The 16475-nt window shown below is 45.0% G+C and overlaps 1 protein-coding gene and 1 long non-coding RNA gene across 2 annotated transcripts in view; one reads left to right on the forward strand and one right to left on the reverse strand.

Moving 5' to 3' along the window:
• Positions 1-8245, forward strand: part of LOC117812656 (glucocorticoid receptor-like) — a 60705-nt gene extending 52460 nt beyond the window's left edge. The window contains exons 9-11 of the mRNA XM_034683562.1: positions 308-438; positions 3098-3255; positions 4378-8245. Of these exons, the coding sequence (XP_034539453.1) occupies positions 308-438; positions 3098-3255; positions 4378-4530 (442 nt within the window). The 3' untranslated portion in view covers positions 4531-8245. The remainder of the gene's footprint in view (positions 1-307; positions 439-3097; positions 3256-4377) is intronic.
• A 3646-nt stretch (positions 8246-11891) lies between these two features.
• On the reverse strand, positions 11892-16245 carry LOC117813353. The gene is made up of 2 exons (XR_004631399.1): positions 16152-16245; positions 11892-12222 (listed from the first exon to the last, which is right to left on the reverse strand). It is a non-coding gene; the product is annotated as an uncharacterized LOC117813353 (long non-coding RNA).
• Between the last annotated feature and the right edge of the window lie 230 nt (positions 16246-16475).

The raw sequence follows: 16475 nt of genomic DNA on the forward strand, positions 1-16475 counted from the left end.
CCTTCCTCTCCTCTCCTCTCCTCTCCTCTCCTCTCCTCTCCTCTCCTCTCCTTCCTCTCCTCTCTCTCTCTCCTCTCCTCTCCTCTCCTCTCCTTCCTCTCCTCCTTCCTCTCCTCTCCTCCTCCTCCTCACTCCTCTCCTTCCTCCTCTCTCCTTCTTCCTCTCCTCCTTCCTCTACTCCTTCCTCTCCTAATTCCTCTCCTACTTCCTCTCCTCCTTCCTCTCTTCCTTCCTCTCCTCCTTCCTCTCCTCCTTCCTCTCCTCCTTCCTCTCCTCCTTCCTCTCCTCCTTCCTCTCCTCCCCTCAGGGATCGTATGAAGCTGCCCTTCATGACTGACCAGTGTGAGCAGATGCTGAAGATCTGTAATGAGTTTGTTCGGCTGCAGGTGTCCTACGACGAGTACCTGTGCATGAAGGTCCTGTTACTGCTCAGCACAGGTAAAGGAAACACTCCTCTCTGAATAATAACAAACTGCATGAAGCCGTGATTTTTAATATTGTATCAGCCGTCATACGCCACCACCTCCTCTTCATTACAAAGTCAGAGACTCTGGATCTGTGGGCGGAGGATGGAGTGACAGCGAGTGAAACTAATGCGTCATAGATGCTGATGTCTGGACAGCAGACGTTAGGTAGACTTGGTCCATGTTTATACAGGATACGGGTTAAAGTAGACCCAGCAGCAGACATGAGTTCTGATCCTATCAAGGACTTCCCTTCAGCTTTCATTCCAGTATCAGACTTAAAAACCCTGGTCTTGCATCAGGCCATTAGTCTGCTGGTGGTTTGATGATGTCTTTGTATCTTCATGTTCAGCTGTCACAGTTCTTTTAACGCACATCAGACATTTCTCTTCAAAGACGTCAAAACAGAACAAAACCTCTCAGTTTTCAGTGTTTCACTGTTTCTTTCAAACGACTACATAACAGGAAAAGTGAGTTCCTGCTGCTCATCCATCCAAACAAAGGTTGTTTCAGAACAGCCTCTCACCTCTTCCAGTTTGTTTGTCTCGTTCAACAGACGCTGCACAGAGCTCCTCTTCACACACAGACAGAGACAGGAGCAGACTTGTTTCATAGATTACCTTCCACAGTTTGATTAAAACTCACTACATGTCCAATTTGTCTTTAATTGAGTGTAACTGACAGTGTCTGATCTGGGAGGGAAAATAAAGCATGCTGTTTGGTTAAATCATGCAGAATGAAAACTCATCACAATAAAACCTTTTCACTTTATCCTTTCTGCAAATTAAATTCAGAGAGCGTCGTCTTCTGAATTCATCCTCAACATTTATTCTGGAGCCTTTTTTATTTTGCTTACTTTCAATCAATCAATCTTTATTTATAAAGCGCCAAATCACAACAAACTTTCTCCTCAGACTCTTTCCAAACAGAGCCGGTCTAGACCTGTTCTATCATTAACAAAGACCCAGCAGCAAGACCGGATCAGATCTAGTCCCATCTTACAGACAGGACTCAGTCTGATCTCATCTTAATCCACCATGAGTCAGTCTAAGCCTATAGCAGCATAAAGGGGGAACAGGTCTCTATGAGCTCTTTAAGATATGAAGGCGTCTGATCATTGAGAGCTCTGTGGGTCAGAAGAAGGAGTCGTGTAGAGAAGTTCTCTCTCTTCTCGTTCTAGTCGTACTCCAGCTGAAGTATATACCCTCAACACTTTAAACATGTCTTTCAGTTTGCTTTGATCTGCAGTAAAAAATCCTAAAGGTAGAAAAAAGAGATCAGTAAACGGAGGACAAAAAGTCATCCTCACTTCTCCTCTTCTATCACAAGAAGGTATTTTGAAACGTCTCCTTTATGTAGATTTTGCTCTTCTCTGCAGAGGATCCATCCTTCCTCCTCTGCAGAGAGGATGCACTTTAGTGGTGATCTGCTCGTTATGTGGAGGAAATGACATTTCCATCCCATATTTTTCCATCCCGTTTTCGTACCTGGGAGCTATTTCCATCTGTTCCCCTGAGGGGCGGAAATGCTTTCAGGTCAGCGTGACTGATTTCAGCTGTCTGAATGTAAGGCTCATCATTTCAGTGAAAACTAAAACTACGAGGCCGTTTAAAGGTGACGTCCAGTGTCAGACGAGGAAGTGTCTGTTCCCTTGGACACCTAAAACTTAATAAGAGAGATGCTCATAAATCCAGACTCCAGTGCAGATCAATCAATCCGTGTTTCTGCACTTTACAAACTCTCTCTCTGGGCTCAAACTGAGCATGCACACAGAGCTCTCTCATGGCGGTGTCTCCCACTTATCTGATTATGTAAATGGGACAGTAATTCACCCGGATCCTGCCCTCTGTGGCTTTGCACAATCTCTGGGCCAGTCACTGTGGCTTTGCTGGGCGCTCTGCCAGGCACCAGACTGACACAGAGTCTGCCGTGTGTTGACACAGTTGTTGTGACGACTGCATATCTGATGTCTGTTTCAGCTATCAGTGGTTTTTAGCCTTAAGTGTCCACAGTGTTCAAAATCCACACCGCCAAATATTTTGCCCTCCTTTTTAGCTCCTCACCGGTCAGGGAACACGCTCCCCGGGAGTTATTGGTGCAGGCATTAGTTTAGCATATTTTCCACTACCTACCGCACTCTGGTTCGGAGGTGTGTGCGTGCATCTGAGTGCATTTAGCCCGGTCTCCTAAGGGTCCTGGTCGGGGTCTTAAACAGTGAGATTTAATGAGGGTTTAATGCCTGCTGCTGTTTGCTGCAGCAGAGGACAGGATAGAGCTCAGACTGAGACAAAGAGCAGAGAGAGACAGATGTTTAAATGAACCTGCTGCACAGATGGCAGAGCATGCAGCTTATATATATATATATAAATATAAATATATATATTATATGTATAAAGAAAGAGCTGTGTCATCGTGCTTCCATGTCAGGAGGACAGTAGATCTGCTCTGAGGTTTTCCTTTTAAATCAAAGAGGGACGCTGGATTCATGGAAACACTCAAACTACAAATCCTCAAAGTCCTGAGTTAGCTGTGTAGCATTAACGCTCTCTTCTTTTGTGTGTGTGTGTTTTTGTTTGTGTGTGTGTGTGTGTGTGTGTGTGTGTGTGTGTGTGTGTGTGTGTGTGTGTGTGTAGTACCAAAAGACGGCCTGAAAAGCCAGCCGGTGTTCGACGAGATCCGGATGACGTACATCAAGGAACTGGGAAAAGCTATCGTCAAGAGAGAAGAGAACGCCAGTCAGAACTGGCAGCGCTTTTACCAGCTGACTAAGCTACTGGACTCCATGCAGGAGGTGAGTCCAGGTCCAACACACGTCCAACACAGGTCCAACACACGTCCAACACACGTCCAACACACGTCCAACACAGGTCCAACACACGTCCAACACACGTCCAACACACGTCCAACACAGGTCCAACACACGTCCAACACAGGTCTGACACAGGTCCAACACACGTCCAACACACGTCCAACACGTCCAACACACGTCCAACACAGGTCTGACACACGTCCAACACACGTCCAACACAGGTCTGACACACGTCCAACACACGTCCAACACAGGTCTGACACACGTCCAACACGTCCAACACACGTCCGACACAGGTCTGACACAGGTCCAACACAGGTCCAACACAGGTCCAACACACGTCCAACACAGGTCCAACACAGGTCCGACACAGGTCTGACACAGGTCCAACACAGGTCCAACACAGGTCCAACACACGTCCAACACAGGTCCAACACAGGTCCAACACAGGTCCAACACACGTCCAACACGTCCAACACACGTCCAACACAGGTCTGACACAGGTCTGACAACAGGTCCCAACACCACGTCCAACACAGTCCTAACACGTCCAACACACGTCCAACACCAGGTCTGAACCAGGTCCAACACAGCGTCCAACACAGGTCCAACACAGGTCCAACACACGTCCAACACAGGTCCAACACAGGTCCAACACACGTCAACACACGGCCAACACACGTCCAACACAGGTCCAACACAGGGTCCAACACACGTCCCAACACACGTCCAACACAGTCCAACACAGGTCCAACACAGGTCCAACACCCGTCCAACCACAGGTCTGCTACAGTCCTCCCGACCGTTAGATTTGCTGTCACAGTGTGTTTTGCATTTCTTCCAACATGTTTAAGAGCCGTCAGGCTTCCTTGGAGTAATCTTGGAGTTCAGCTGAGTCCTCTGATTAGTGTAAGACCCTCACAGATCCCTCTAAGTGCCATCATGTTCGTGGTGATTCCGTCTCCATAAAACCTCTTATTACAGAATGTTTTTAGACATCGGGCTTATTTTCAGATAATCCTGTAAAAGCAGAAAAGAGAAAGCTTCTGAATATCTCTCAGACTCTCATCAATCTGTCTCTCTTCCTCTTGTCTCCTCCTCCAGATGGTGGAGGGTCTTCTCCAGATCTGTTTCTACACCTTTGTGAATAAAACCCTCAGTGTGGAATTCCCTGAGATGCTGGCGGAGATCATCAGTAACCAGATACCAAAATTCAAAGACGGGAGCGTCAAGCCTCTGCTGTTTCATCAGAAATGACTGCCTTAAACTGTGATGCCTTAAATTCTGCCCTCCCTGCGTACCTCTCCAGGGCCCCACGCTCGCCCCAGAGCCCTGAGCCTTTGCTTCTCCTGCCCCCCCCCCCCATCACGCTGATTTGATTCCTCCTGTTTTCCCAGGCCTCCTTTAGGAATTCTGCCGCACCCTCTCCAGGACTCAGCCGTTCAGCCTAATCTCGGAGCACAATACCTCCACCTCTTAATCCTGTCCCCGCCTTGGCTAAACTTTGTGATGGACACTTTACTGCCGACCTCAAAGGAAGAGTTCAGTCCTCCAGAGGAACCATGTCGGCGGTTCTGTGGGCCCCTCTTCACGTCTCTCCGTCCACAGCCCCGTCCTCAGGATCGGCTGCCTCTCTCCTGTTTGTGTTTAACACCCAGAGATGACTGTCCCTCCCTCCACATCCCAAACTGTCCAGCCTGTTGAAGCTCCTCCGCTCCCCGCCTGGCTGTGTCCGCCCCTCGGTCAGAATGTAGTGAGCGTCACTCGTTTGGTTTGTGACGGGGACGAACAGAGAGTCAGAAACTCACTCTGACACTGAGAGTCTTTCTGTTTCTCCTTCAGAGGACGTCACGGAGGAACTGTCTCCTCTTTCGATCAGTTCTCTGAGACGGTCTGAGGAGGAAGAACACAGAGAGGACTCTTCTTCTTTTATTTGATGCTTTTCTTCTGAACACGCTTACACACACTAACACACACGATGTATCCACACACAGTCACTCAGCGAAATGTTTACACAGGATGTATCTGAGAAGGGAAAAAAACAGTGCCTTTTAGCTTTTTGAAGCTCTACATAGCCATCCTTTATAAACCGTTGTTGTTTTGCAAAAGAATGAAACCTTGACATCCTTCCGCATATCTTTCTGTTTTAGTTTCTCCATGCCGGCAGTTTTCTGTTTCCTCTCTGAGCAGCCGTTTCAGTGTTTTTAATGTGGGCAGCTCTCTGTTCTGAATCAGCATATGGTACAAATACAAAAACCTCTACATCAGCTTGAAATGTTAAAATCCTACGTGTAAGTTTTAGGTGGTGGAAAGATGAACACTGCATCCAAAAGACAGAAGAAGAAGAAGAAGAAGAAGAAGAAGAAGAAGAAGAAGAAGAAGAAGAAGAAGAAGAAGAAGAACACACTTCCTGTGTTTGCCCGTATCTTTCATGTATTTCTCAAATCTGTGATTCATTATTTTAGACCGCCTCATGTAAAAGAAATATCAAGAACCTCGATTCTTTATTATTTAAGGAGCTTTGGAGAAGCTCGTGTTAAACGGACACCACTGGAATTTAATGTTGTGAAACATTTTGACTCTTCAGGCTGGAATTATCTGAGAGTTATGAATCAGAGTTTATTGATCCTCCTTCTGACACAAACATCCCCGCGCTGTTCAGCTCATCCTCGTCACAGATGTATGTCACTGAAACATTTAAATCAACACTACGTGTAATCAGGTTTCTGTGTTTGCACAGACATGAACCAGTCCAACATGGCTTTAAAGAGAATTCAACAGTTCTATTTATTTTGTATATGAGATGTAAAAACACCCTAAACGGACGGAGCAGGTAAAGTATTTTTTTCAGACGATGCAGTTCAGAGGATTTCTGAAAGCTCAGGCTGTGAGTGACTCTATCACCTCATGTGATACAATAGTGCCAAATGTATTAGCTCTCTTTTCTACCTGGTTTTCTGGAGATGTGAAGGCGAGATAATTCAACCTCACGTTGTTTTGAGAGCGCTCCTTTATTTCAGAATCACACCTACACCAGCGTAAACGTCCTGATTGTGGTCCTCCAGAGATAAGACAGACTTTTTATGGAGATGCACAAACACGTTGTATTTTTAAGATTGCGAGGTAAGCAGAGTTTTCTGCTGCTGTGCGACACGTCGGCGCTCTGCGCTCGGTACATCTGTAACTTGGAAACGTGTGAACCAGCTGATGTGACGGCCAAACGGAAACACGTGGACAGCACAGTTGTACAAACACCCCCCCCCCCTCTTCTTCAGCAGACGTGTTTCTCTTCCCCTCGGTGTTTCTTGTAACCGCCTCTATGCCTGTCGACCTTATAGCTGTTTATTCTGAATGGTACTCGTCCTCACCACGCATAACCCTGAATGGAGTTAACAGACCAGGTAGCAGGTTGCCATGCGGACCGCTCATCTGTGTGTTGAGGGAACAGCAGGCTCTCCACGCTAACGAGAAGAGCCATCATGTCACTAATCAGCTGTTCCAGGAAAGGACGGTCCCTCGCTGCACGCCTGCTTTCATGTACAGTGCAGGCTTTTAGCTTCACCCCGCTTTACTCGCTCTTGTGGCCTTGTGCTGTAAAAAAAAACCGCTCACTTCATTGTTAATTATTCTGGGAAAGATATGACAGAACTGTCTCTTTGTTAACTTACAGTATTACAGTCGTTTCCCGGTGGTGGTGGTGCTTCAGAAAACCAGCTTTAACGTGTTGATGTTACCTTCCCCTGCTCCTTTCTAAACGGCCATAGGTGTATATAGCAGCGCAGACATATCCAGTGCAATGTAAACAGTGTCTCTTATTACAAAATATTTTTACATAGACATAACCTCTATACTCTTTACCTTTTCTCTTTTACCTTTCAGCTACATGTTCGATTAAAGGCCTTGTGAAAGGGAGACCGAGAGCCATAGAAATGAGATTTCAAATCAGGAAACAGATGAACCCTTAACCAATATCAATACTTTTGGAGAATGATCTATTGTAAAAAAGAAAAAAAAGAAAATATTTTGTGATTTTGAATACATCTGCTTGATCCTCTTTGATATGAATTATTTTACCCGATCCTTTTTGTACATTGAACGAGTCGTTTGTGTTTGATAAAGGTAGACGTGTTGAAGACATTAGGAAGTGTTAAACATGTTTGTCTTGTGAAGTAAATGTAAATTCTACGAGTCAATGGGAAAGTCATGAAAGCTCACTGTGTTTAAAGTTATGAGGAGACGAGGGAGGGAGGGGAGGAGACGAGGGAGGGAGGGGAGGAGACGAGGGAGGGAGGGGAGGAGGTTTTGGTGGGAGGTAAGAGTGACCAAAGCAGAGGAGGGATAAAACAAAAAGATTTAACAAACAGAAGTATTCAACCAGTTACATTTTACGTAGCACTTATTTTCCAACGTCTAGTACTTCTCCTTTTATTTTGGAAGGTCTCGTTTGTAAAGGTCTGGACTTTGGCTCTCATGTATATTACTGTGAGGATGTTTCTGGTCACAAAGTAGAAAAAACAAAACAAAAATCTCTGCGTGAAAGTGAATCTACCAGAGCCTGACAGAATTGCACTACCCTCATATTGGTTGATAAAGTCTATTTTGTATAAAATACATGCAAATATTATCTTTAAAGATTAAGGGCAGATCATGTTTCACTGGTACATTTGGCTATGGCTTTCATTGAAGTCCGTTTGGTTCGTATTTCAGTTCTGTAAATGTAATCCAATGTAAAAACAAACAAAAACATAAAATGTTTGTTTAAAAGAATAATAGTTTGTTTTACTCTGTATTACACCTCTTCTGTAGTCAGTGTCGATATTTTCACCTCTTTGATTAAATGTTGAATTCAGTGATCTGTGTTGTTCTTCAGACGTGTGGACTCATGTTTCCATCATCACAGGAGGAAAGGTGGACATTCAGAAGAACAGATTTCTCCACAAACATCTGACACAATAAAGTTTCCTGTTTTTAACGTACAGCTCAAATCTTTTATTGTTGCGCTCTGACGTCAGGTCAGAACGTGACCTCACTTCCTGTTTGATTTCAGAATCAGCTTTATTGGTCAGGTATGCTTGAACACACGAGGAATTTGACTTTGGTAATTTGACCGGCTGATCTTTACTGATCTTTCTGTAAGATTCTGGATTCTGATTAGTCCAAACCCTTCCATGACGCAACACTCAGATCAATAAACACTTAGGGGGGTGTACACTAACAAACCTGAAGACCCCTGACTGATGGGGACCCCTGACTGATGGGGACCCGTTACTGATGGGGACCCCTGACTGATGGGGACCCCTGACTGATGGGGACCCCTGACTGATGGGGACCCCCTGACTGATGGGGACCCCTGACTGATGGGGACCCGTTACTGATGGGGACCCCTGACTGATGGGGACCCCTGACTGATGGGGACCCCTGACTGATGGGGACCCCCTGACTGATGGGGACCCCTGACTGATGGGGACCCGTTACTGATGGGGACCCCTGACTGATGGGGACCCCTGACTGATGGGGACCCGTTACTGATGGGGACCCCTGACTGATGGGGACCCCTGACTGATGGGGACCCCTGACTGATGGGGACCCGTTACTGATGGGGACCCCTGACTGATGGGGACCCCTGACTGATGGGGACCCCCTGACTGATGGGGACCCTGGACTGATGGGGACCCCTGACTGATGGGGACCCTGTTTTTTGTACGGCTGTAAAAGTTGGCCCTAAACGCCTCGTGACGCTCCCTGAGGGACATGAATGTCTCATCACTTTGTTTTTGCACCATCCAACATGGAGACACAACGATTGCTGCTCCTATGTAACATCATGTGCAGGATCTATTCCTTGGAAAGCGTCAGCATTGAACGGTGATTTCCCAGAATCCTGTTGGCTTCATGTGGTTGCCTAGCAGCCAGGAGAAAGACTAGTTTCTAGATCTGCAGCTACGAATCCTTGTTTTTATATTTCTGTTTGTGTGAAATTTTACAAGCAACATGGAAATTCTTTTATTCTTAGCAGAGATTTAGAATGAGTCAGCATTTATTTACACTTATGAAAAGCAGTGAGCCGGGTTCATTCATAAAAAGACCAGGACAAGAATTTAATTTAACCAGGTCTTAGTTCTGCTGCTATAGGCTTAGACTGCCACACTGGGATCCTGTCTTTCCCTCTCTCTCCTCTCTCTGCCTGTCTCTCACTTTAACTCTTCCTGTCCCATTAAAGTTACTAACCATAGACCTTTCTGGAGTCCCTGAGCTCCCTTGTCTCGTAGGTTCCTCTGGATCTGGTCCGGTCTTTAAGATGGGACTGGATCTGATCCGGTCCTGTCTTTAAGAGGGGACTGGATCTGATCCGGTCTTTGCTAATGTGGAGCACAACAAGGTGAAATGTATTTGAGTGTCCTGGTATGAAAGCTTGTGCGCTCTCTTGAACCCCTGCTGTGTTTTTGAAAATGACCACACAATCCAGTGAGGCAAATCCAGTTTTTAACATTTATCTTTAATAATGCAACAAACTCACCAAAAACACCTGAAAGAATATTTAAGGCTGTAGACTTAAAGATACAAAAATCTGCTCAACAAAAATCAGAATTAAAAGAATTAAGTTAGTCGGCTAAAAATACAAAATATAAAATTTCATACTTAAAAAAAATTATACCTTATCAAATGCTGTTTATGTATTTACAATGTCAATAAAACACCTCAGAATGAATACAGATCAGATCACACCTCTCTCATAAATAAGAAGAACTAAGTAGTCTCTTTTCACATTTTAAACTCTCCCGTTTGATTTTCTGATTTCAGCTTCTTTCAAAGGAAAGCTGATACAGACGTTCTCAGAGTGGTTCTTCAGAGTGGTTCTTCAGAGCAGCTCAGCTGTCACACATCACTGATCCTGAAAAGGTTTTTCATGTCGTGTTAGATTTTAGATTTATTAGCGATATGCAGACGACTGTGTTTTACTGCTGTAGATGATGTCTACAGTACAACAGCTGATCAAATCCACAGAATGGTTCAAACCAGAGGGAAAAGATCCAGGCTCAGTGTCAGAACACAGTCATTATACTTCTCAACAAGGTGAAGAATAAATAGACTTGATGCTCATGAATACCACATGGACAGAATTTCTAGGTCCAGTTCCATCTCTGGTTTTTGCAGAGGATGTGGTCCCAGTGACCTCCGGCTCGCACGGGGACGGTTTGCAGCCGAGTGTGAAGCAGCGGGGATCTGGATCAGCACCTCCAAGTCTGAGGCCGTGGGGCTCAGTCCGAAAAGGGGGGCTTGCCCTCTCCGGGTCGGAGGAGAGTCTTTGCCCCAGGCGGAGGAGTTTAAGTATCTCTGGGTCTTGTTCACAAGTGAGGGGAAGAGGGAGCGGGAGATTGACAGACGGATCGGAGCGGCGTCTGCAGTGATGCGGACGCTGTACCGGTCTGTCGTGGTGAAGAGGGAGCTGAGCCAGAAGGTCTCAGTGTACCGGTCAATCTACGTTCCGACCCTCACCTGTGGTCCCGAGCTGTGGGTAGTGACCCAAAGAACGAGATTGTGAATACAAGTGTCTGGGCTCAGCCTTAGAGACCGGGTCAGGAGCTCAGACATCCAGGAGAGGCTCAAAGTAGAGCCGCTGCTCCTCTGGGTCCAGAGGAGCCAGATGAGGTGGTTCGGGCATCAGGTCTGGATGCCTCCCAGACGTCTCTCTGGGGAGGTGTTTTGGGCGTGTCCATCTGAGAGGAGACCTTAGGACAGACCCAGGACACACAGGAGGGATTATATCTCTCAGCTGGCCTGGGAACGCCTCGGTATCCTCCCAGAAGAGCTGGTGGAAGAGACCGGGGAGAGGAGGGTCTGGGTTCCATGCTGAGACTGCTGCCCCTGAGACCCGGATAAGTGGAGGAAGATGAATGGATGGATGGATGGATGGATGGATGGAATACGACATCCTGATCAATGAGAATTCAAATAGAGGATTGCCAGAGTGCAGTCTTGCTCCTTGTTTACAAAGTAAGCTGGTGAACCAGCAGGACTCGGATGTTACTTCCACCTTACGTAGCTTGAGGTGCTTGTTTGGGATTTTTCACATCTCTGATGAGGGCTCTGAAGGGAGAGGCGTTAAACCAAACGCTGACCTTTGGGCGAACTGTACTCCAGGCCACCTCAGCCTGTGCTGACTGCTGATCTGCCCTGAGGCTCCAGCTGCTGAACTGTGAGCACTATAACATTAGCCAGGTTGAGTCTGAATTACCAGACCGCCAGCAAGTGCTCCAAAACACATTAACAGCTTTACAACGAAACCCAATAATTCAAATCGGCTTTGAAAAGCTTCATTCCAATGAGATTAGCAATCACTCTGACACTCACAGTAAAGAGGAGAACGAGCCAATCCAAAGGTGAAGGCCACTTCCTCAGGGGTCTTTAAAGAGACCTGAAGCAGCGGCTGTTCAAAGTGATAAAGCAAGGGCTAAAAAATCCACACCTCACACACACACACACACACACACACACACACACACACACACACACACACACACACACACACACACACACACATTTCAGGCTTATTAACACATCACCATCATCACCAGAATTCCAGAAGTCATTCACACTTATTCATTTACAGTCTGAACCACAGTTGGACGCATGTTTATTTTTTTCCAGTGCAATAATGAGTCTCCCTTCCAAGTCCGCTCCACTTCGCTCCTGAACCACCTCAATTCAAAACGGTCTACTTTCAAGAGCCGGTCTATCGGCTTCTTTAACAACCGGTCGGTCCAGTATAAGATCTATTAAAGTCTGTTCTGTCTTCTGCAGCCAATTCTAGTTTGGTTAACTCCAGTCCAGTCCAGTCCAGTTGAAGTCCGGCCCTGGACTATAAAAACTCCACATAGTTTTCTGGTATCAGTCCCGTTCGGCCTTCCAGAGTCCCTTCAAGCCAACCCGGCTCCCTGGAGGAGTGGACTGGAGAGAGAACAAGGACATGGATTTAGTTTCAGGAGGGGAACCATGAATATGTGGCCTTTATATACGTCGACATACATTTATATACATTTTTATATATTTATATACATTTATATACATTTTTATATATTTATATACATTTATATACATTTATATATATTTATATACATTTATATATATTTATATACATTTATATACATTAATATATATTTAGATAATTTATTTATATAAATGTATATAAATATAAATACATATATAGATCACACACAGATCTCACACAGATCACACAGATCTCACACAGATCACACACAGATCTCACACAGATCACACACAGATCACACACAGATCACACACAGATCTCACACAGATCTCACACAGATCACACACAGATCACACACAGATCACACACAGATCACACAGATAACACACAGATCACACACAGATCACACAGATATCACACAGATCACACACAGATCACACACAGATCTCACACAGATCTCACACAGATCTCACACAGATCACACACAGATCACACAGATCACACAGATCACACACAGATCACACAGATCACACACAGATCTCACACAGATCACACAGATCACACAGATCACACACAGATCTCACACAGATCACACAGATCACACACAGATCACACACAGATCTCACACAGATCACACACAGATCACACACAGATCACACAGATAACACACAGATCACACAGATCACACAGATCACACACAGATCACACAGATAACACACAGATCACACAGATCTCACACAGATCACACACAGATCACACACAGATCACACAGATAACACACAGATCACACACAGATCTCACACAGATCACACACAGATCACACACAGATCACACACAGATCACACACAGATCACACACAGATCACACACAGATCTCACACAGATCACACACAGATCACACACAGATCACACACAGATCACACACAGATCACACAGATCTCACACAGATCACACAGATCACACACAGATCACACACAGATCACACAGATCACACACAGATCACACACAGATCTCACAGATCTCACACAGATCACACAGATCTCACACAGATCTCACACAGATCTCACACAGATCACACACAGATCTCACACAGATCACACACAGATCACACACAGATCTCACACAGATCACACACAGATCACACACAGATCACACACAGATCTCACACAGATCACACACAGATCACACACAGATCTCACACAGATCTCACACAGATCACACAGATCACACAGATCACACACAGATCACACACAGATCACACAGATCACACACAGATCACACACAGATCTCACACAGATCACACACAGATCTCACACAGATCACACACAGATCTCACACAGGTCTCTGCGTCCAAACACACATCTGTTTTAAGTCTCAGGGGAGTCGGTAATATTTAAAATGTTTGGTGATTGTGTTCTTCTAATTTGTTCCAATTAAACTTGTCTTTTTTTAAATGATGGGGCCACGTCGGGTTCTGGTTCAGATTCGTCTCTTCATCAGAGTCAAACCTTACGGTAATGAAGGACCACACTGAGAGTCAAAGTCATCGCTGCGAGTTGAAGCTGAAGCTTTATATATATATATATATATATATATATAATAATATATATATATATATATATTTAACATTGTTCTGCTTCTTGGATTAAAATATGAAGATATTGAGTTTAGAGGGAGAACCTGTGATGCTGCTCAGGAGAGAGGAGGGGAATCAGAGGACATTATTATAATATATCCACATATTTATTAAAAGGCCAGAACAGTGGATGGAGTTAGATAACAGAGACACATGGCGAAGGGTCACGGGTAGGATTTTAACCTGACCCACACACTTTGAGGACGACAGCCTCTGAGCTGAACCGGTGCCCTACATTTAGGAGGAGCTGAGAGTAGACAGGAGGAAACATTTCTTTTATCTCTGTTTTTGGTCTCCTCCCTGTTTTAGGGGTGGGGTCCTGCTTGTTATCTGCAGTTTGTTCTGCTTCTTTCAGCAGCTGGTGACTGACTCTGTATGGGGGTGTGGTCTTAACGTCCACCACGTACAGTTAGCTTATTACAGCTATCAGCACCTTCAGAGTCACTCTCTCACTTCACTCTCACCTTCTGTGAACTCATGAAATATTCACCAGGACATCTTCAATCTATACCTTCACATTAAAGCTTCCTACACATCGTTTGGACTGTGTTGTTCAGTAATTATTGAACGAATAAACAACTTGTTCATTTCTTGTTGTGACTCAGTCTGCAGCAGGAGTACGGGAGGTGAACATGATCCGTCTCTCTGGTCTCATCCTGCAGAGCTCCACATGCATGATCAACAATACTGCAGAATTAAAGAGGCCTTGTAATGAACATATCTTCATGCTCTAGATCCACCACAGAAGAAGACATGTGGACAGGAAGTGGACAGGAAGTTAATGGTGTGTGTTTTGTCATCCTCACAGTAAATCTTCCTCCTCCACAGATTCACATCAAACTGAGGGAAGTGAAACTTTGATCTCTTTTAGGTTTGTGTTACTCAGAATGAATGAAAACATGTTCTGTGTAACAGCTCTAACCAGAACATAACCACAATCAAATATTGGTCACTAAAGAGGCACTCTGTAGGGACAGCTGGGAGATCTCTGGCTCGCCATGAGCAGACTGACTCCCTGACGTAGCTCTGCAGAGATTACACGTCCACAAGGTCACATTTTGACCCAAATGGCTCTGATGACAATACTCTGCATTACATAACAAGCAGCAGTCTTAATGCGGCTAACTCAGTTTAGGTCCTGGGGGGTTCTGCAGACCGTGCTGTCAAATGACATGAGTGAAAAAAAGGAATCCTTACCAACGCTGTGTGGCAGGACATACAAAGTCATGGAAACCCATTGGATCAACCGTTATTCTGCCTGACAGCCAGCGAAGCTGCATCAATATTTTAGAAACATTAAAATCTGGTTTTCATTAGGAGTGTTGAGCCAAGGAGAACTACAGGGAGGCACACTGATTTACAGTTCTGGCAGCTTGAGGTTGGAGAGGCTGAAATTAGGCGTAAGGGCCACAAAAATGTCTGCATCATGATTCTGTGAGGAAGGGGGGAGGAGGGAAAGAAAGAGATAAAATTATCTAATACCTTCAATACTTTCCAAAATCATTATTTGAGTCTGTGGGTAAAGTTACTTTCATAAAGCTAACCCCGATGTTAGACCGCCCCGGACATGAAGGACTTTTAAACCCAGCGGGGGAGTGGTCTCTGTCTCTGTCTGTTCTTTATCAGACTTTTATTTTCTCTTAGTGTTTTTATTTGATTCATTTTTTATTTAACCTTTTTGTGTTTTTTAACTTCTTTCTTTACGTGATTCTTTTATTTCATGCTGTTTATTTTCTGACTGGTTTATGTTCTGTGTGTTTGAACTTATTTGACCTCGCAGCTCTTTGCTAAACTTGATTGTTTTGGAATGTGCTATATAAATAAAGTGGACTGGATATCCACCCTTCATATCTTTGTTTGTTTGTTAGCTGCATGTAAAACAGCTTTGTTCTTCAGTTGTCTGCTCTGTCAGCCTCAGATGTTCTCTGGAGTGAGTAAACACAGCAAACACACATCGAAGCCTTTTTTAAATACAGGTGCTGAACGAAAACACATCAGACAAAGGGAACAATCCTTTACAGCGTGTGGAGTCAGATCAAGTGTTGAGGAGAAAGCTTCTTCATACACCTGCTGTGCACTCCTCTTTCTTCAAACCCAAGAAACAACAGATAGGTCAGAGAAAGAGGTGGCTGAAGAGCATCCCTGTTTTATCCCAGGAAAATTAACATCAACACGCTGAGTCTTCCCTGAGAAGGTTTCTACACAGTCACAAACCCTCTCTCTCTCTTCATGCTGAGGGCAGAGCCTGACTCACCGTTCTCAAAGATGGTCCCAGCGATGAAGGACAGCTCCGAGTCATGCTCTGCCTTACAGGCGTACAGTGCTCGAGCCTTCCTGCCCACGATGCTGCAGAAAAGGAAGAGAGGGAGTCAGACAGAAGGTCAGAGTCAGTTCAACGTCAGACACTTAACCATTTAATACACAAACAAGACAGGGGAGGAGAAAGTTCCTTATGATGACCTGATCAGAGTTTCAAAGACACGCTGATTTAATCTGTTAGTTTCTGAAGTTATGAGGATCATCAGCTGTGGATCAACAGGGAAGCCTAACCCTCTAAAGGTGGGAACAAAAATCAACC

Source organism: Notolabrus celidotus, chromosome 5 (genome assembly GCF_009762535.1).
Source record: "Notolabrus celidotus isolate fNotCel1 chromosome 5, fNotCel1.pri, whole genome shotgun sequence".
In the NCBI taxonomy this organism is placed as follows: Eukaryota; Metazoa; Chordata; class Actinopteri; order Labriformes; family Labridae; genus Notolabrus; species Notolabrus celidotus.